Source organism: Nerophis ophidion, linkage group LG22 (genome assembly GCF_033978795.1).
Source record: "Nerophis ophidion isolate RoL-2023_Sa linkage group LG22, RoL_Noph_v1.0, whole genome shotgun sequence".
In the NCBI taxonomy this organism is placed as follows: Eukaryota; Metazoa; Chordata; class Actinopteri; order Syngnathiformes; family Syngnathidae; genus Nerophis; species Nerophis ophidion.
In genome coordinates this window covers 2,946,323-2,969,138 of record NC_084632.1, presented here as the reverse complement: position 1 = coordinate 2,969,138, position 22,816 = coordinate 2,946,323, and the positions used below count along the sequence as shown (strand labels likewise).

The 22,816-nt window shown below is 40.5% G+C and overlaps 2 protein-coding genes across 2 annotated transcripts in view; one reads left to right on the top strand and one right to left on the bottom strand.

The window, feature by feature from the left end:
• The window catches only part of mcoln2 (mucolipin TRP cation channel 2), a 42,027-nt gene extending 26,966 nt beyond the window's left edge, over window positions 1-15,061 (bottom strand). The window contains exons 1-4 of the mRNA XM_061882995.1: window positions 14,894-15,061; window positions 11,120-11,273; window positions 8,941-9,114; window positions 5,814-5,970 (exon numbers count right to left, since the gene is read on the bottom strand). Coding sequence (XP_061738979.1) covers window positions 5,814-5,970; window positions 8,941-9,114; window positions 11,120-11,273; window positions 14,894-14,937 — 529 coding nt within the window. The 5' untranslated portion in view covers window positions 14,938-15,061. The remainder of the gene's footprint in view (window positions 1-5,813; window positions 5,971-8,940; window positions 9,115-11,119; window positions 11,274-14,893) is intronic.
• A 2,682-nt stretch (window positions 15,062-17,743) lies between these two features.
• The window catches only part of tax1bp3 (Tax1 (human T-cell leukemia virus type I) binding protein 3), a 9,585-nt gene continuing 4,512 nt past the window's right edge, over window positions 17,744-22,816 (top strand). Inside the window, exon 1 of the mRNA XM_061882998.1 lies at window positions 17,744-17,922. Within this exon, the coding sequence (XP_061738982.1) occupies window positions 17,884-17,922 (39 nt within the window). The 5' untranslated portion in view covers window positions 17,744-17,883. The remainder of the gene's footprint in view (window positions 17,923-22,816) is intronic.

Sequence of the window (22,816 nt, the reverse complement as noted above, 5' to 3'; positions counted from 1 at the left end):
TGTAGACTACAAGTTGAAGACTACATGTAGAAAACTAGATTATTATACTGTAGACTACATGTTGAAGACTAGATTATTATACTGTAGACTACATGTTGAAGACTAGATTATTATACTGTAGACTCCATGTTGAAGACTAGATCATTATACTGTAGACTACATGTAGAAGACTAGATTATTATACTGTAGACTACATGTTGAAGACTAGATCATTATACTGTAGAGTACATGTTCAAGACTATATGTAGAAGACTAACTGTATAAGACTAGATTATAATAGACTGATGTAGAAGACTAGAAATACATGATTAGAAACAAAATACTAGATATAGAGTACTAGATATAGAAGACTAGATACAGAAGACTAGGAATAAACAATGAGACACAAAAGACTATAAAAAAAGACTATGGCCACGTTCACACTGCAGCGTCGGATTTGCAATTCAGATTTGTCAAATCCGATCTTTTTAGCGACCCTTCACATTACCAAAAAAACCAATGACATTTTTAATGTGAATGCAATCTACCTGAACCTACTCAGTGGTCTAGTGGTTAGAGTGTCCGCCCTGAGATCGGTAGGTTGGGAGTTCAAACCCCAGCCGAGTCATACCAAAGACTATAAAAATGGGAGCCATTACCTCCCTGCTTGGCACTCAGCATCAAGGGTTGGAATTGGGGGTTAAATCACCATAAATGATTCCGTGCTGCTGCTCACTGCTCCCCTCACCTCCCAGGGGGTGATCAAGGATGATGGGTCAAATGCAGAGGACAAATTTCCCCACACCTAGTGTGTGTGTGACAATCATTGCTACTTGAACTTTAACCCGCATACGCACACAATGCTGAGTTTAAGGAAGTAAACATGGCCAATCAGCAGTGCGTATTCAGACTTCAGAGCGATGTAGTCAATGCTTTAGCGTCGAGCAGAGATATTCGTTTAGCAGGGTAGCAGCACACTCTACCCAAATTATACTAAACACTTCCCAGTCACAACTATTACATACATCACTATGAGCCCGTTGACCTTCTAGAAACTTAAACTGCAGAACAGCTCGCTCACGGTATAGGCTTGAGATGAAGGCTAACTAGCTTTTAGCGTAACGTTAGCTCATTTTTCTGTGTGTGTGTGTGTGTGTGTGTGTGTGTGTGTGTGTGTGCGTGTTTTATGGGCAGCAAAGCCCTGTCTGTCTGTTATTTCATTGAACTCCATTGTGTTTAGGGATGAATAGTCTCTCCTATTGCAATTGTACTATTTTTTCAGCTATAGTTACATGAATCATTAGTAATGTAGCAGCCTAGTTTTGAATAGCAGGGTCCCTGCTATCACATGTTGATAAAAATACAACATTTACATAATAAAAGTCAATACAGGCTTCCCAAATGCTGTAATAAATTAAGCATGATGAGTTGACATTAAACTGTTTAATGTTAAACTTTCTATATGTAGAAGAAAGGTCTTGTCATTTTATTTAATCAAAGTAACAACTTGATGCAGTTTAATGTGGATTAACGTGGGCAGAATTATTATAGTGTTCCCAATGTTAAAAGGATAAAGCCATTGTTAAAAAATTTGGTAAATAACCCAAAAATGTATATTTTGTTGATTTCTTACTGTACCGAAAATGAACCGAACCGTGACCTCTAAACCAAGGTACATACCGAACCGACATTTTTATGTACCGTTACACCCCTACGCTTATTGCTTTTTGCCGACGTTCTGGTCAGATGAATGCGACCTGAGCACGGGAGCGTTCACATTGAAGAAACCTGGCATATACATCTGTTGGTTTTGATGCTTCTTTTGAATTCTGTGAAAATTGTATCCATTTTTTCACTGACAAAATTGTGTCAACCTGAGCCAGTTTATCCCAGCCTTTATGTGACCCTTCTGTTCCTCTGCATTTTCTCTTCTGTTTTCCATCAGTCCTTTTCTTTTTTAAATGACACAGTTAGTCATATGAAGCCCCCTGGTTCTCCTGCAGATGCCCCCCCACCTCGCCTGTTTAAGGAGGTATTTGCTACTACTGGATCAAGTGTCCTTAACATTATCAATAGTAGCCTCTCTTCTGGAATAGTTCCAGTAGAGTTTAAACATGCAGTGGTACGACCTCTACTTATAAAAACAAGCCTCCACCCCTCTCTCCTCTCTAACCTTTGACTTATCTCTAATCTTCCATACAGTTCCAAAATATTGGAGAAGGTTGTCTACAGTCAGTTGTTGCCCTTCTTAGAGGATAATGGTATCAATGAGCTGTTCCAGTCCTCTTTTAAAGCCCTTCACAGAACAGAGTCAGCGTTTCTAAAAGTTTTTAACGATATCCTCCTGTCAACTGATTCTGGTAAATATATTGTCCTGGTGCTTTTAGATCTGTCTGCTGCGTTCGACACCGTCGACCATGCCACCTTATTCACTCGTCTTGAGAACTGTGTGGGTATTACGTCGTACTTAGCAGACAGGAGTTTTTGTGTATAAATAGACAGTTTTATGTCTTCCACAGCTCCTCTACCACACGGGGTCCCCCAGGGCTCAATCCTTGCCCCAATCTTATTTGCGCTTTACCTTCTCCTCTTTGGTTCTATTTTTAGGAAGTACGGTATTGCATTTCATTTTTATGCCGATGATTGCCAGATCTATTTTCCCAGGGCACAAAATAACACAGTTCAACGTCTCATTGACTTCCTGCACGACATCAAAGCCTGGCTTTCAGCTAACTTCCTGAGTCTAAATGAAGACAAAACAGAAGTTATGTTGTTCGGTCCAATTTGCTCTCCCTCCCCCAACGTTGACCTCGGCACTCTGACCCCGTATCTCAGCGACTGTGTCACAAACCTAGGGGTAAAGGCTGACCCAGATTTTAAATTTGAAAAACAAATCAGCAGTGTCGTTCAAAAAAAGCTTTTATCAATTGCGCCAAATAGCGAAAGTGAAACCGCTTCTATCAGGACATGATCTCGAGAAATGAATCCACGCCTTTATCTGGAATGGTTTGGACCATGGATGTCAAACTCCACCGAGTAATTTAATTTGGCCCTTGAAGCAATATCAAATTAACATTAGAGCTGGCCCGCCGGTATTATAACACCGCATTCACCACTAATACTAATACTTACCAACCCTCCCGATTTTCCCGGAAGACTCACGAATTTCAGTGCCCTTGCCGAAAATCACCCGGGGCAACCATTCTCCCAAATTTCTCTCGATTTCCACCCAAACAACATCACTGGGGACGTGCCTTAAAGGCACTGCATTCAACGTCCTCTGCAACCTGTCGTCCCGTCCGCTTTTTCTCCATACAAACATACTATATGCGGACTTTACACACAAACAAGTGAATGCAAGGCCTAGTTGGTCAACAGCCATACAGGTCACACTGAGGGTGGCCGTATAAACAACTTTAACACTGTTACAAATATGCGCCACACTGTGAACCCACACCAAACAAGAATGACAACCACATTTAGGGAGAACATCCGCACCGTAACACAACATAACAAATACCCAGAAACCCTTGCAGCACTAACTCTTCTGGGATGCTACAATATACAAACCCCGCCAAGTTAATGTTGATATTTACATCAGAAAGCTGCAAATAGGAAAGAGGCATTCAATTTTTTTATTTAAATTTTATTTAATATACCATTGATATTTTCTAATTATTATTAAAGTTATACAAGCCTTGCTCGTTCAATATTCAATGCAAAACTTGTTTGGGTCCCTATTAAAAGGTTAATTTGTTCAACCTTGGCCCGCGGCTTTCTTCAGTTTAAAATTGTGGCCCACTCTTTATTTGAGTTTGACACCCCTGCTTTAGACTACTGCAATGGCCAGTATGTCGGCATTAGCCAGGCCTGCAGCTGGTGCAGAACTCTGCTGCTCGTCTGCTAACACAGACCCGCAGACTTGAGCACATCACCACTATATTAGCGTCCCTTCACTGGCTCCCTGTGCAATACCGAACCAACTTTGAACTCCTTCTATTTGTTTTTAAATGTCTAAACAACCTCGGGCCAACATATCTCTCTGACCTTCTTCAGCCTTACTGCCCCACCTGATCCCTAAGATCAGCCGATCAGCTGCTACTGACGGTCCCTGACACAAGGCTGAAGCTTACAGGTGACAGAGCTCCCAAGCTCTGGAACGACCTACCTCTGAGTGTTAGACAAGCCTCCTGTCTTCCTCTTTTTAAATCTCTCTTAAAAACATACTTTTATTCCTTGGCTTTTAACACTAAGTGATATCCATCCTGCAATGGCGCCCCATTATACACTTGCTGTGAACCTGTTTTTATGTTTATCTTATTTTATGTATTATTTTTCATAATGTTCTGTTTGTCTTGTGCTGTGTTTGCTCAGTTCTCGTATTATCTTTTAACCTGCCCATTGTACAGTACTTTGGCTATCCCTATGGTAAATTTTAAATGTGCTCTGTAAATAAAGTTGATTTGATTTGATGATTACTTCCACGTACAAAAGAGGCCTCGGTCGCTAACACGAACATGAGAAAACCCGATACAGGTCCCTTGTAGGCAAAAAAATGGGAATTGACCGCTGATGTAGAACTCAAACACACTTATCTTTGTGTTGTGTTATCTTTGACCCAGCTCTCTCCTTTGAGTCACACATTAAAAGCGTAACTAAGACGGCCTTCTTTCATCCCCGTAATATCGCTAAAATTCGCTCCATTTTGTCCACTAAAGACGCTGAGATCATTATCCATGCGTTTGTTACGTCTCGTCTCGATCACTGTAACGTATTATTTTCGGGTCTCCCCATGTCTAGCATTAAAAGATTACAGTTGGTACAAAATGCGGCTGCTAGACTTTTGACAAGAACAAGAAAGTTTGATCACATTACGCCTGTACTGTATATACCTTTATATACATATATACATACATATATACCTATACTGTATATACCTTTATATACATATATACATACATATATACCTGTACTGTATATACCTTTATATACATATATACATACATATATACCTGTACTGTATATACCTTTATATACATACATATATACCTATACTGTATATACCTTTATATACATATATACATACATATATACCTATACTGTATATACCTTTATATACATATATACATACATATATACCTATACTGGCTCACCTGCACTGGCTTCCTGTGCACTTAAGATGTGACTTTAAGGTTTTACTACTTACGTATAAAATACTACACGGTCTAGCTCCATCCTATCTTGCCGATTGTATTGTACCATATGTCCCGGCAAGAAATCTGCCTTCAAAGGACTCCGGCTTATTAGTGATTCCTAGAGCCCAAAAAAAGGCTGCGGGCTACAGAGCGTTTTCTATTGGGGCTCCAGTACTCTGGAATGCCCTCCCGGTAAAAGTTCGAGATGCCACCTCAGTAAAAGCATTTAAGTCTCACCTTAAAACTCATTTGTATACTCTAGCCTTTAAATAGACTCCCTTTCCTGCTGGCTCCGCAGTGAACGGGACTCTCGCTGCTGTGTTGGATCCGCTTTGGACTGGACTCTTGCGACTGTGTTGGATCCATTATGGATTGAACTTTCACAGTATCATGTTAGACCCGCTCGACATCCATTGCTTTCCTCCTCTCCAAGGTTCTCATAGTCATCATTGTCACCGACGTCCCACTGGGTGTGAGTTTTCTTTGCCCTTATGTGGGCCTACCGAGGATGTCGTGGTGGTTTGTGCAGCCCTTTGAGACACTAGTGATTTAGGGCTATATAAGTAAACATTGATTGATTGATTGACTTAAGTATTTTCTGTCAGCCAACTATATGCGTCTTTTAAAAAGGTGACCTACTTGTCTCCAATTGAGCGTCTATGTCGTAGGCCTGGTTGGAAGGCTGGACGCTGCCTCTCCTGTAGAGGTTCTTGCAGATGACCAAAGGCAGCAGGTGGCCCTCATCATCCTCAGCGTAACTGATGGGACCCACAGCCAAGCGGCCCAGCTGGCTGTACTGTAAACAAAGATGGCGTCACTTTCTCACACCAACATGGATCATAAATACTTTCATGTCACTTTAAACCAGGCCTGGGCAATTATTTTGACTGGGGGGGGGCCACATTTGGAGAAAAAAAATGTGTCCGGGGGCCGGTATATCTATTTTTAGGAACACTGATACAAAACCTCACAATAATGTCTGATTGAATGCTAAAAAATTATGACAGACCGCCTTAAAAAACGCAACGGAATTTTAAAATTTTCTATGAATGATAAAACACTGAATATTGAGAAAATATGAATGTCACGCCCACTTTCGATCGACATATTTTACAATCAAGTGAAACGCAACAAAAATGCAATAAACAGTGAAATATGAATGCGAAGGGTACAAAATAAACCCACCTGCAATCTGATATTTGCTGAATTCCCCCCAGGGATCATTAAAGTACTTTCTATTCTAATTTATATATCACTAAGCTTTAGAACAGGGGTGCCTATTACGTCGATCGCGAGCTGTCGGTCGGTCGCGGAGGATGTGTTAGTCCATTGCCAGCCAGGCATTTCAATAAATAGACCTAAAAATTAGCAATCATCAATCTTCACCAAGACGTCACTTTGGTCACTTGATTGAACTTTCACAGTATCATGTTAGACCCGCTCAACATCCATTGCTTTCGGTCCCCTAGAGGGGGGGGGGGGTTGCCCACATCGGAGGTCCTCTCCAAGGTTTCTCATAGTCAGCATTGTCACTGGCGTCCCACTGGATGTGAATTCTCCCTGCCCACTGGGTGTGAGTTTTCCTTGCCCTTTTGTGGGTTCTTCCGAGGATGTTGTAGTCGTAATGATTTGTGCAGTCCTTTGAGACATTTGTGATTTGGGGCTATATAAATAAACATTGATTGATTGATTGATTGATTGATTGATTGATTGACATTCGCGACACCTGAGGGTCTTGTGAGGGTCTGGCTGCTGCTGGCTCATCATTAAGAAAAAGTGATAGACAGGAAGGCGAGAAACACTTTATTTCAACACATTCGCGCCGTACCTGCTGTCAAAACTCTAAAAACCGACTGCACAGTTCCTATCATCACAATAAAAGCACTGCCTCCTCTTGCCTGGGCTAACAAAATAAGAGTCTCAGAAAGCTGGCGCGCACAAGCTAGCAAGCTATGGAGCTAATGGATTTCTTGTAAAGTGTATAAAAACGAGTATGGAAGCTGGACAAATATGATGCCAAAAACCAACCACTTTCATGTGGTATTGGACAGAAAGGAGGACTTTTGTTCTCCATTTGAAAATGCCGACGTTATCCGCACTTCTGTCGGATTCCAATCAATGCAAGTCATCCGAATCAGGTAATACACCAACTTATATTCTAGTCTTCATGAAAGAAAGGACTCTATCTATGTTAAGCATTATCGCATTATCTTTAAAAACCTTTAATATATTAACAAATACGTATGTTTCATAAATAAAAACATATAAATGATATATATGAATGAGGTACAAGAATTGTGGGCACCCCTGCTTTAGAACTTTGTTGTGAAAATCGCCTTCTGTGTCTGTGGAAACGCTTCCCGCACACACTGCTTGGTGCCTCGTCTGAGCTGCTGTGACGTAGATTACTATAGCAACTAATTAGATGACCGTAGTAACTAATTAAATGACCATAGTAACTAATTAGATGACCATAGTAACTAATTAGATGACCATAGTAACTGATTAGATGACCATAGTAACTAATTAGATGACCATAGTAACTAATTAGATGACCATAGTAACTGATTAGATAACCATAGTAACTAATTAGATGACCATAATAACTAATTAGATGACCATAGTAACTAACTAGATGACCATAGTAACTACTTAGATGACCATAGTAACTAATTAGATGACCATAGTAACTACTTAGATGACCATAGTAACTACGTAGATGACCATTATAACTAATTAGATGACCATAGTAACTAATTAGATGACCATAGTAACTAATTAGAAGACCATAGTAACTAATTAGATGACCATAGTAACTACGTAGATGACCATTATAACTAATTAGAAGACCATAGTAACTAATTAGATGACCATAGTAACTAATTAGATGACCATAGTAACTACTTAGATGACCATAGTAACTAATTAGATGACCATAGTAACTAATTAGATGACCATAGTAACTATAGTTGGATGACCATAGTAACTAAATAGATGACCATAGTAACTAATTAGATGACCATAGTAACTAATTAGATGACCATAGTAACTAATTAGATGACCATAATAACTGGTACATCATCCATAAGTGCAGATTCCAACCATTGAAATACTTAGTACAGTTGAAGACTTACGGTCATTAGAAAACATGAGTGCACATCATAATGGCAGCTACACTTTCCATCTTAAACATCTAAAAAAATTATTTGGGAATGCCCGGCGGGCCAGATTGAAAAGCGCAACGGGTTGTATGTAAAATAAGTTAAATTGAGAGTTTGGTAAGAAGAACAAAATGATTTACTGTATCAAATGCTTTCCTGAGGTCCAAAAACACCGCCCTTACAAATCCACTCTTATCAAGAAATAATTTTATTTTGTCATTGTCGTCGTCATCAGGGTATCTGCAGGTTTCAGCAAGTCAAATTTAAGGCTTTTTAAGACCTTTTTAATGCCACCTTGAATGAAATTTAAGACCGAAAAAAATAATAAAAAATCTATAAATATAAGGGATCCTTTGCCATGGGCCAAGGACCCTAAAAAACGAGTGAGCTGAAATCACTCACTTTTACTCAAAGACGTGCCCCGAAAAAAAAAAACACAAAAAAATGGCCGGACAATTTAAGACCATTGAGTACTGAATTTAAGACCATTTTAGGAATTTATAATAAATGTAATACTTTTTAAGGCTTTAATTTTAGATACATGAATTTAAGACTTTTTAAGGATCCCCGGATACCCCGGTCATGGGCATGAAAGTTTGACTCGCCTGCTCCAGGACATGAAAGACGCTGTCATAGACGCCTTGTTGCGTGTAGACGGCCACGCAGTAGTCGTCCTCGTCCACGCCGCCATAGTCCTTCAGGAACAAGTTTTTCAGGGCCATGGTGTTTTCCTCCTTGTAGGACACCACCAGCTGGTTGTTGAGGCCAAACAGAACCAGCTGAAGGTCACAAACATCAGCTGGATTAGAATTCTTACTTGTGAACATTCACAGAGGAACATCTCGTGGAAAACTACCAACTTCAGGAAAAACAGGAAAAGTCCAAAGTAAGGCTTGGGGAACATTTGTGTCCCGTAGCTCATGTCTTTTATTAAACATTCACATACATTAAACATTACAACACAACTAAGAAGTGGAAATGGTAGCGGCAAACCAAAATGGAGTGTAAATATTTGGGCTCGTAGCAATTCTTTCCGATTCCTGGGGTGACGATTCAATTCAAAATGGATTCTTGATTCAAACCAATTCCCGCAATGTGTTATTGGTATAATAGTTAGGGTCCTTGGCCCATGGCAAAGGACTCCACAGGAGCCGGGCTGGATTCTCAGCCCGGCTGCCTTGCCTCGTCGAGAAAAGTGGCTTCCATAGAAGACACTGGCGATCACCACACCCGTGGCCACACCCCTCCGACTTTCAGGTACGACCATATAATCTCACTAAAACACTAGTAACACCCGCTCGACATCTATTGCTTTCGTTCCCCTAGAGGGGCCGGGGGGAGTTGCCCACATCTGAGGTCCTCTCCAAGGTTTCTCATAGTCAGCATTGTCACTGGCGTCCCACTGGATGTGAATTCTCCTTGCCCACTGGGTGTGAGTTTTCCTTGCCCTTTTGTGGGTTCTTCCGAGGATGTTGTAGTCGTAATGATTTGTGCAGTCCTTTGAGACATTTGTGATTTAGGGCTATATTAATAAACATTGATTGATTGATTGAACACAATAAGCAGATAAGGGATTTTCCAGAATTATCCTAGTAAATGTATCTAATAACATCTGAATCGCTCGCAATTCCCTAGTCTTTTTTATTTGTAGTCCTTCACTCTCACTTTCCTCATCCACAAATCTTTCATCCTCGCTCAAATTAACAGGGAAATCGTCGCTTTCTCGGTCCGAATCGCTCTCGCTGCTGGTGGCCATGACTGTAAACAATGTTCAGATGTGAGGAGCTCCACAACCCGTGACGTCACGCTACTTCCGTTACACGCAAGGCTTTTTTATTAGCGACCAAAAGTTGCCAACTTTATCGTGGATGTTCTCTACTAAATCCTTTCAGCAAAAATATGGCAATATCGCGAAATGATGAAGTATGACACATAGAATGGACCTGCTGTCCCCGTTTAAATAAGAACATCTCATTTCAGTAGGCCTTTAATAACTTTGAGATAAGTTTGAGAGCAGTGGTGTCAAGCTTGTTTTCATTGAGGGCCAAATTGCACTTAGGGCCGCTCGGAATCGGAACGGGATCGAATCATTAAGAGCCCAAAGATTCACACACATAATTATTATCAGACAATATGTTTTGGGTGGATCTTACGGGGTTTACTGTGACATTCACAACACCAACCAACGGCAGGGATGCTTGTAACTAAAACTTTGACGTGCAAACGACAGCAAAACAAAGAGCTGAGACACAGCTCTTATTTCAAAACACTCTTAAGTTGAGGTATGATTGTACTCGGCCGCCCCCTCCTACCGTACATCAAAAAAACAGCTGCCTAGGAGATGATGGTCATGATATCCTTCTGTCGTCACTGATCTGCTGATGTCTCACGACATGTTTTGAAGCCAAATTTAAGCGACATTTTCCCACAAATCTTTGTTCGAACTGCAAATGATGTGATGACTGTGACTTGTAAGTTGATCTTATTTTTAGTTCGCCAAAAATCAAATGTTAAGCGTTTCTTGTACAGTTAAACGATAAATTATCTATAAAGTAATTTCCCTTTTCAATCATGAACTATGTGGATCTTTTTGTTGATTTCCACGAAAAAAAAAAAAAAAAAAAAAGACATTATTGCGTTAGAGGAAATATTTAAATGCTGTCAGCAGCAGAAGAGATCAAAGTTCATTTTTAAGCTTATATAATCAAACGACAATAAAACAAAGTTTGTGGTTTGGTACAAGATAACAAATGTGTGTTGATTTATTCATGTTCTGGTACGTACTTGTGTGGTGATCATGACTATCTTGAGGATTTGGACCGCCAACTTCCATGGGATGTGTCTTCTTGCCCTGTATTTCTCACACGGGCTCATGAAGTAATACTTCAAATCATCCCTCAGCCTCTCCTCTTTGATCAAGTCCACAGTTGTGGTTGAGCTACAAACAGAGTATCAAAAATGTTTACAGTCTAAGAAACAAAAGATCAACATTTGTTAGTGTCTAATAAACAAAGAATCAACATTTGTTACGGTCTAAGAAACAAAGTATCAACATTTGTTATGGTCTAAGAAACAAAGGATCAACATTTGTTGTGGTCTAATAAACAAAGTATCAACATTTGTTACGGTCTAAGAAAGTAATTATCAACATTTGTTAGGGTCTAAGAAAGTAAGTATCGACATTTGTTAGGGTCTAAGAAAGTAAGTATCGACATTTGTTACGGTCTAAAAGTATCAACATTTGATATGGTGTAAGAAACAAAGTATCAACATTTGTTACGGTCTAAGAAAGTATCAACATTTGTTAGGGTCTAAGAAAGTGAGTATCAACATTTGTTGCGGTCTAAGAAACAAGGTATCAACATTTGTTATAGTCTAAGAAAGTATCATGTGTTACGGTCTAAGAAACAAAGTATCAACATGTGTTAGGGTCTAAGAGATTAAGTATCAACATTTGTTAGGGTCTAAGAGATTATGTATCAACATTTGTTACGGTCTAAGAAACAAAGTATCATTTGTTACAGTCTATATACAAAACATCAACATTTGTTAAGGTCTGAGAAACAAAGGATCAACATGTGTTACCGTCAAAACAAAATATAAAAATTTGTTGGTTTAATACAAAATATCAACATTTACAATGTCTAAGAAACAAAGTATCAACATTTGTCTAGTTTGTTTACAATCTGATAAAAAAAAGAACATTAAACATCACATTTGTTTCTTTTCAGTGTTCGCATTTTGTATTTAACACGTTTTTATGTTGCCACGTATAAAAACTTGATGGATAATATAAATATATAAAGATGTAAAAAGTTATAGAAAAATGTGTGCAATAAAGAAATACAAATAATACTCTCACTCTTTTACTCCACATACTGACATGCTAAAGGTTTAGTTCCCAGTTTTACTCCACATACTGACATGCTAAAGGTTTAGCTCCCAGTTTTACTCCACATACTGACATGCTATATGTTTTGCGTGACAGTTTTACTCCACATACTGACATGCTAAACCCAGTTTTATTCCACATAGTAATATATTAAAAAATGCTTAACGTTTTTAATCTACCAGTTTTACTCCACATACTGACATGTTATACCTTTTGAGTCAGAGTTTTATTCCAAAAACTGATTTTAAGAACCATTTTACTCAACATACTGAGAAACTAAGATTGGGAATTATTTTTTTGTGTCACTTTTACTCCACATACTGACATGTTATATGTTTTGGGTCAGAGTTTTACTCCACATATTGATTTTAATGCCAAATTTATTCAATATACTGAGATACGAACACAGTGAAATTGTTTTTTGTTTCAGTTTTACTCCTCATACTGACATGCTATAAATTGTGGGTCAGAGTTTTACTCCACGTACTGACAAGTTATACGTTTTGGGTCAGAATTTTATTCCACGTACTGACAAGTTATATGTTTTGGGTCAGAGTTTTACTCCACGTACTGACAAGTTATACGTTTTGGGTCAGAGTTTTACTCCACATATTGATTTTAACGCCACGTTTACTCAATATACTGAGATACGAACACAGGGAAATAGTTTTTTGTGTCAGTTTTACTCCTCATACTGACATGCTATATGTTTTGGGTCAGAGTTTTACACCACATATTGATTTTAATGCCAAGTTTATTCAATATACAGAGATACGAACACAGTGAAATTGTTTTTTGTTTCAGTTTTACTCCTCATACTGACATGCTATATGTTTTGGGTCAGAGTTTTACTCCAGATATTTACTCTAATGCCATGTTTACTCAATATACTGAGATATGAACACAGGGAAATAGTTTTTTTTGTCAGTTTTACTCCACATACTGACATATTATATGTTTTGGGTCAGAGTTTTACTCCACATATTGATTTTAATGCCAAGTTTATTCAATATACTAAGATACGAACACGGTGAAAAAATTTTTGTGTCAGTTTTACTCCTCATACTGACATGCTATATGTTTTGGGTCAGAGTTTTACTCCAGATATTTATTTTAATGCCACGTTTACTCAATATACTGAGATATGAACACAGGGAAATTGTTGTTTGTGTCAGTTTTATGCCACATACTGACATGCTATATGTTTTGGGTCAGAGTTTTACTCCACATATTGATTTTAATGCCAAGTTTATTCAATATACTGAGATACGAACACAGTGAAATTGTTTTTTGTTTCAGTTTTACTCCTCATACTGACATGCTATATGTTTTGGGTCAGAGTTTTACTCCAGATATTTATTTCAACGCCACGTTTACTCAATATACTAAGATACGAACACAGGGAAATTGTTTTTTTTGTCAGTTTTACTCCAAATACTGACATGCTATAAATTGTGGGTCAGAGTTTTACTCCACGTACTGACATGTTATACGTTTTTGGGTCAGAGTTTTATTCCACGTACTGACAAGTTATACGTTTTGGGTCAGAGTTTTACTCCACGTATTGATTTTAATGCCAAGTTTATTCAATATACTGAGATACAAACACAGTGAAATTGTTTTTTGGGTCAGTTTTACTCCTCATACTGACATGCCATATGTTTTGGGTCAGAGTTTTACTCCAGATATTTATTTCAATGCCACGTTCACTCAATATACTGAGATACGAACACAGGGAAATAGTTTTTATGTCAGTTTTACTCCACATACTGACATGCTATAAATTGTCGGTCAGAGTTTTACTCCACGTACTGACAAATTAGACGTTTTGGTTCAGAGTTTTATTCCAGGTACTGACAAGTAATACGTTTTGGGTCAGAGTTTTACACCACATATTGATTTTAATGCCACATTTACTCAATATACTGAGATACGAACACAGGGAATTTTTTTTTTGTTTCAGTTTTATGCCACATACTGACATGCAATACCTTGTGGGTCAGATATTTACTCCACATACTGACATGTTATATGTTTTGGGTCTGAGTTTTATTCAAATACTGACTTTAATACCACTTTTACTCAACATATTGAGATACCACCATAGGAAATTATTTTTTTTAATCAATTTTACTCCGTATACTGACAGTTTTAGTGTTGCACAGACATATAGATCAACCAGCATTAGTATGGAGTGTTTATTTAATTTTTTTTTTGCATTTTTAGCTGTTTGAAAGTATCAAATGGATGCATTTCCAAACACAGTGGGAGGAATCTGACAGGTTGTGTTAGTTTGAAGACGAAGACAAGAAAAGAAAGCATGTTGTGCCAAAATGTGCAAAATGTGCCAATGCTGAAGGAGAAAGCAGAAGTGAATAATTCCGTGTATGTTTTTCAAGAGGAAGAAGTCCATAAAGTGAAAAAAGAAAAGACACTGGTTCCTTTCAAAGTCCAAAGTTTCTTCAGGAAGTTCAATATTTACTCTCAGTGTTGACTTTTAGCGTCAGGACATATTTCATTCATTAGCTGCTAACTGCTATCAGCTTGATTAAGTAGCAAGGGTCGGCAATATCTGTCTGCTTTTTTTTTTAATCCCATCAATTTTGAAACACTTCCTCTTTGTCTGGCAGCGAGGAGGAAATAAGACGCTTGCAAATGAAACTGACCTGACCGAGTTGCTCCTGTCCAGATATCGAGTTAATAACTCCATGGCGGCTCTAATGCGCGCGACGGTCAATCAGCGTCTTCTCCACAGGTACTGACGTGCACGGGAGCGCGCGCCTGCCGGCCAGCCAATCAGCGGACGACTCTGCAGGCACGTGACTGGCTGCCAAACTGCTAGCGGAAGTGTGACCCAGAGTGTCTTTAAAGGCCTACTGAAATGAGCTTTTCTTATTTAAACAAGGATAGCAGGTCCATTCTATGTGTCATACTTCATCATTTGGCGATATTGCCATATTTTTGCTGAAAGGATTCAGTAAAGAAGATAGACGATAAAGTTCGCAACTTTTGGTCGCTAATAAAAAAGCCAATTGCCTGTACCGGAAGTAGCAGACGATGTGCGCGTGACGTCACGGGTAGTGGAGCTCCTCACATCTGACCATTGTTTACAATCATGGCCACCAGCAGCGAGAGCGATTCGGACCGAGAAAGCGACAATTTCCCCATTAATTTCAGCGAGGATGAAAGTTTTGTAGGGCTTCACGGTGGCAGAGGGGTTAGTGCGTCTGCCTCACAATACGAAGTTCCTGCAGTCCTGGGTTCAAATCCAGGCTCGGGATCTTTCTGTGTGGAGTTTGCATGTTCTCCCCGTGAATGCTTGGGTTCCCTCTGGGACGGCGTGGCGCAGTGGGAGAGTGGCCGTGCGCAACCCGAGGGTCACTGGTTCAAATCCCACCTAGAACCAACCACGTCACGTCCGTTGTGTCCTGAGCAAGACACTTCACCCTTGCTCCTGATGGGTGCTGGTTGGCGCCTTGCATGGCAGCTCCCTCCATCAGTGTGTGAATGTGTGTGTGAATGGGTAAATGTGGAAGTAGTGTCAAAGCGCTTTGAGTACCTTGGAGGTAGAAAAGCGCTATACAAGTACAACCCATTTATTTATTTATTTACTCCGGCTTCCTCCCACTTCCAAAGACATGCACCTGGGGATAGGCCCCTCCCACCTCCAAAGACATGCACCTGGGGATAGGCCCCTCCCACCTCCAAAGACATGCACCTGGGGATAGGCCCCTCCCACCTCCAAAGACATGCACCTGGGGATAGGTTGATTAGCAACACTAAATGGTCCCTAGTGTGTGAATGTGAGTGTGAATGTTGTCTGTCTATCTGTGTTGGCCCTGCGATGAGGTGGTGACTTGTCCAGGGTGTACCCCGCCTTCCGCCCGATTGTAGCTGAGATAGGCGCCAGCGCCCCCCGAGACCCCGAAAGGGAATAAGCGGTAGAAAATGGATGGATGGATGAAAGGGACGGCGTGGCGCAGTGGGAGAGTGACCGTGCGCAACCCGAGTGTCCCTGGTTCAAATCCCACCTAGTACCAACCTCGTCACGTCCGTTGTGTCCTGAGCAAGACACTTCACCCTTGCTCCTGATGGGTGCTGGTTGGCATGGCAGCTCCCTCCATCAGTGTGTGAATGTGTGTGTGAATGGGTAAATGTGGAAGTAGTGTCAAAGCGCTTTGAGTACCTTGAAGGTAGAAAAGCGCTATACAAGTACAACCCATTTATTTATCATTTAAGTTTCGTGGATGAGGAAATTTAGAGTGAAGGACTAGGGAAAAAAAGGCGATTGCAGTAGGAGCGATTCAGATGTTATTAGACACATTTACTCTGATAATTCTGGAAAATCCCTTACCTGCCTATTGTGTTGCTAGTGTTTTAGTGAGATTAAATAGTACCTGAAAGTCGGAGGGGTGTGGCGACACCAGAGACTCTGAGGGAAGTCACGGCAGCTGCAGCAGGGCGGAAGCTCCGCTGATGTCTCCGGTAACAGGCGACTTATTGCCACAATTTTCTCACCAAAAACTGCCGGTAAACATGTAGTCGGGATCCATGTTCGCTTGACCGCTCCGATCCAGCTTCATCTTCGGGAATTTTAAACAAGGAAACACCGTGTGTTTGTGTGGCTAAAGGCTAAAAGATTCCCACCTCCATCTTTCTACTTTGACTTCTCCATTATTAATTGAACAAATTGCAAAAGATTAAGCAACACGTTGTCTAAAATGCTGTGTAATTATGTGATTAAAGCAGACTACTTATAGCTTGGATCGGGCTGGGAAAAAAATGTCCGCTACCACCAGTGACGTCAAACTCACGCGTCATCATAAGCGTCATCATACCGCGACGTTTTCAACACGACACTTCGCGGGAAATTTAAAATTGTAATTTAGTAAATGAAAAAGGCCGTATTGGCATGTGTTGCAATGTTAATATTTCATCATTGATATATAAAATATCAGACTGCGTGGTCGGTCGTATTGGGCCTCAGTAGGCCTTAAAAAATGAGGAATTCGATCAACTATTTCCCATCTCTACTCCTTTTCGAACATGTTGAAAAGAGAAACTGGAAAAAGTATCATGTTGTATGCTTGCATGTTTGAAATAAACTCAAACGCAACTCAACTCAACAACATCTCAAAATGACATATTTTGATCATCTTTTTTTTTTTTTTACTTGACTTTAAACATTTTTTTGGGGCACAGAAACAAAAACATACAAAACAGCACCTTTGAAAATGCTTGACATACAATAGAGAGGCGATATAGCTTTTATACAGCATGCTACTACATCACCCACAATGCACCAGGGTGGTTGTCTCCAGAGGCTTGCCTCTTGATTTACTATTTCACATCTCAAATAATTATCTTCCTTCGTTACTTTTCTTTCTAATATTTAATCTTGGGACACAAAAACGCCATACAAAATAGTACATTTGGAAAGATTGAAAGGCTACGTCGCTTTTTACATAAAACAACTACATTACCCAGCATGCACCGGAATGGTTGTATCCCGAGGCCACGCCCTGTTTCCCTGCTAGCCTGCTTTAAACTCATTTAGCAACCACCAAGGAAGTTGCCCCGCTTCGGAATTTTTTTCTCCCTCAACCCCACCGTTTGCTTTTTATGTGTTTATTTTCCAAAACATTCCAGTCCGACAATGTCTTTCATTCCTGGACAGCCGGTGACTGCAGTTGTGGTAAGTTTGCGAGTCGAACTCAACTGGAAGATGATTCAACGTAACTCCATTGTTCACATTATGACTCCTAAGTTTCAGCTAAGATAGTTATTTGTTTTCTTCCTTTTTTTTTTACCCCGCATTGACTGAATATATGATTAATAACGACATAATAGCGTTAAATAACCCCTTGAATTGTTGCTTCCTTATTTATTTCATCATTTCAAAGATTACTTTCAAAACATGCAAGCACAATCGAGTTGTTACGCACTAATTCTGACTTTAACCCAAATGACTAACACAGTTATGTAATTCAAGATCGCAAATATGATCATTTTTTGTTCAAATGTGTAAAATGTTTTTGACACATCGATGGGCGTCGCCGTCCTTTTTGCTTCCATAAAAGTGTTGAAACAGTGTTGCCTTCACGTGCCCTGGGAATTATCATAATTACGACCAGGTGGACTGCAGTAGGAGGTCAAATGTTTGTCATATTTTACAGTATTCTATGTATTTGTCTTGTCCTTGCAAATGAAACTGTTGACTCTTTTCTGCAACCCTTTGTGTTTTTACCGACCTATTTTGTTTAGTCTTTTACCTTAAAAATGTTTTTACTCTGTTGTTTTCCCCTCCATCCATCCATCTTCTTCCGTTTATCCGAGGTCGGGTCGCGGGGGCAGCAGCCCAAGTAGGGAAGCCCAGACTTCCCTCTCCCCAGCCACTTTCTCCAGCTCTTCTTGGGGGATCCCGAGCCGTTCCCGCAGTCTTCCCAACGTGTCCTGGGTCTTCCCCGTGGCCTCCTACCGGTCAGACGCGCCCTAAACACCTCCCTAGGGAGGCGTTTGGGTGGCATCCTGACCAGATGCCCGAACCACCTCATCTGGCTCCTCTCCATGTGGAGGAGCAGCGCCTCTACTTTGAGTTCCTCCCGGATGACAGAGCTTCTCACCCTATCTCTAAGGGAGAGACCTGCCACACGGCGGAGGAAACTCGTAATATTGTCCTTTCGGTCATGACCCAAAGCTCATGACCATAGGTGAGGATGGGAACGTAGATCGACCGGTAAATTGAGAGCTTCGCCTTCCGGCTCAGCTCCTTCTTCACCACAACGGATCGATACAGTGTCCACATTACTGAAGACACCGCACCGATCCGCCTGTCGATCTCACGATCCACTCTTCCCTCACTCGTGAACAAGACTCCGAGGTACTTGAACTCCTCCACTTGGGGCAGGGTCTCCTCCCCAACACGGAGATGGCACTCCACCCTTTTCCGGGAGAGAACCAAGGACTCGGACTTGGAGGTGCTGATTCTCATCCCGGTCGCTTCACACTCTTCTGCGAACCGATCCAGTGAGAGCTGAAGATTCCGGCCAGATGAAGCCATCAGGACCACATCATCTGCAAAAAGCAGAGACCTAATCCTGCAGCCACCAAACCGGAACCCCTCAACGCCTTGACAGAGCGTAGAAATTCTGTCCATAAAAGTTATGAACAGAATCTGTGACAAAGGACAGCCTAGGTGGAGTCCAACTCTCGGTATAGCTCTGTTGGTAGAGTGGCCGTGCCAGCAACTTGAGGGTTGCAGGTTCGATTCCCGCTTCCGCCGTCCTAGTCACTGCCGTTGTCACTGCCCAGTGCCACCCACACTGGTTTAAATGTAACTTAGATATTGGGTTTCACTATTTAAAGCGCTTTGAGTCACTAGAGAAAAGCGCTATATAAATATAATTCACTTCACACTTCACTTCACTGTTGTTTTCCCTTTCAGTAAATGTGTGACTCCACAGTATACCAGTGTTTTTCAACCTTTTTTGAGCTAAGGTGCGTTTTTGTCTTTGAAAAAATCTGGAGGTACACCACCAGCTGATATCAGTAAAAAATGAAACTCAGTAGACAATTAAAAGGCGTTGTGGCAATTGTTGGATATGAATTTAAAGCATAAGCAAGCATGCATCACCATAGCTCTCCCGTCCAAAGGTAAAACCCACTAACTCAATTTTGGTCAAAACTGAGCTGATAATAATTTTGGAGTTCCTAGGTGATATGCTTTACATTAGTGTATGCCAGGGGTGCCCATTACGTAGATCGCGAGCTACCAGTCGACCGCGGGGGGTGTGTCTGTCGATCTCCAGCCAGGCTTTTAAAAAAAATAGACCTAAAAATGAGTGCTCATCAATCTTCACCAAGACGTCACTTAAATGACATTCACGGTACCGGAGGGTCTTGTGAGATGACGCTGGCTGCTGCAAGATCATTATTATGAAAATATGACCCAGAGGAAGGCGAGAAACACTTTTTATTTCAACAGACTCTCGCGCCGTACCTTCCGTCAAAACTCTAAAGGCCGACTGCACATTTCCTATCTTCACAATAAAAGCCCTGCTTCATGCTGCCTGCGCTAACTAAATACAGAGTCTCGGAAAACTAGCGTGCACAAGCGATCCCTCAGAAAGCTGGCATGCACATCACTTGTGCACGCCAGCTTTCCGAGACTCTTATTTTGTTAGCGCAGGCAGCATGAAGCAGGGCTTTTATTGTGAAGATAGGAAATGTGCAGTCAGCCTTTAGAGTTTTGACGGAAGGGACGGCGCGAAAGTCTGTTGAAATAAAAAGTGTTTTCTCGCCTTCCTCTCTGTCATTTTTTCATAATAATGAACTGGCAGCAGCCAGCGTCATCTCACAAGACCCTCGGGTGCCGTGAATGTCAATCAAGCAAGCTACGGAATTTGCCGCCAATGTTTTTCTTGTAAAGTGTATGGAAGCTGGATGAATTAGATGCCAAAAACCAACCACTTTCATGTGGTATTGTACAGAAAGGACAACTTTTTTTCTCCTCCATTTGAAAATGTGGGCGTTATCATCATTACTGTCTGATTCCAATCAATGCAAGTCATCAGAATCAGGTAATACACCAACTTATATTCTTGTCTTCATGAAAGAAAGACATCTGTATGTGTTACACATGCTTGTATTATCATTAAACACATTTAACTTGTTTACAAAAATGTCTCTTTCATAAATAAATAAATATAAATGATATATATAAATGAGGTAGATCCCCTCGAGTTGGTCAATTGAAAAGTAGCTCGCCTGCAGAAAAAGTGTGGGCACCCCTGATCTGGAGGAAGGGCACACGTTCATGAGAGCAGATTCAATCCATGGCTCAATCGGCAAGAAAATGAAAGCTCAAGAAAAAATCTATACGTTTGATGACTTTGTAGATCTTTGTAAGACAACATCAAGATAGATTGGTTTTCCTTTGTTTTCTCCAAATCAGCTAGAAGTGAGTTACTAGGTTTTGCCTTTGGACGGGAGAGCTCTTGTCTCAAAGTAGGTGTTCCTTCACGACCTGTTACATCACGCCCTGACTTATTTGGAGTTTTTTAGGTTGTGCTCCCATGCGTAGTGTTTTAGTTCTTGTCTTGCGCTCCTATTTTGGAGGCTTTTCCTGTTTTTTTTGGTATTTTCCTGTTGCAGTTTCATGTTTTCCTTTGAGCGCTATTCCCTGCACTTGCTTTGTTTTACCATTCAAGAATACTTAAGTTGTTGCTATCTTTTTTTTGAGTGGACATTGTTGATTGTGATGACATGTGCGGATGTACTTTGTAAGTCTTTGCTGTCGTCCAGCATTCTGTTTTTGTTTACTTTGTCCGCAGTTCAGTTTTACTTTTGTTCTGCAGAGCCATCCTTGAGCTTTAATGTATTTTCTTAGGGGCACTCACCTCTTGTTTATTTTTGGTTTAAGCATTAGATACCTTTTTACCTGCACCCTGCCTCCCGCTGTCGCCTGCATATTGTGATCACGACAAACCATCGTCGTCTCACACGATGTGTTCCCGATATCTACTAAGCAATTAACTACCAGCTTCCCAAGCTGATATTGAGGAGAATAACATGGTTACTCTGCCGAGCTCTAAACAGCACGGCACTCAACAACGGCACATTATTTGCCGATTCTAATTACTGGTTTGCAAAAAATATTTCTAACCCAAATACAGTGTATTTTGCAATTTGAAATAGTGGGAAAAAAATCTCTCTGTGTAAGAACATGTAGATTATGTGTGTGTAAAAAGTTTTATGACCTCTTATAACTTGGAATGCAACTATAAAATGTGTAGCAATCAACGCAGTTTACTGAACTGAACTGAATTATATTTATATAGCACTTTTCTCTAGTGACTCAAAGCGCTTTACATAATGAAACCCAATATCTAAGTTACATTTAAACCAGTGTGGGTGGCACTGGGAGCAGGTGGGTAAAGTGTCTTGCCCGAGGACACAACGGCAGTGACTAGGATGGCGGAAGCGGGAATCGAACCCGCAACCCTCAAGTTGCTGGCACGGCCACTCTACCAACTGAGCTATACCGCCCCATCATCATCAGTTAAATGTAATTAAATAGTTATCATAATAATAATAATTTACTTTTATAGTCTCAGGCAGTTACAAATGACTTATTAATTTCTAGAGATCGAACGATAGTTTTTTTTCACCACCAATACCGATTATTTTCTGTAAATGTTGCAAGGCGCTCGTCCCCACCATGAGCGGTAATACCACACCACCTTATATACCAGGGGTAGGGAACCTATGGCTCTAGAGCCAGATGTGGCTCTTTTGATGACTGCATCTGGCTCTCAGATAAATCTGAGCTGACATTGCTGAACGCGATAATTATGAATAATTTCACTGGTAATCACAGTGCAAAATATAAAACATTCTCATGCATTTATATCCATCCATCCGTTTTCTACCGCACCTGTTCAAGAAGTCGCATTAATGCTAAGAAGTATTTTATGTCATGATGGGGGGGGGTTGCAGCTTGCTGCGGGGTCGTTCTCCCAGGAAGGCAGACGGACTACTCGGGACATGGCATTTAGGTAAAAACATGATTTAATTTTAACGAAAAAAAT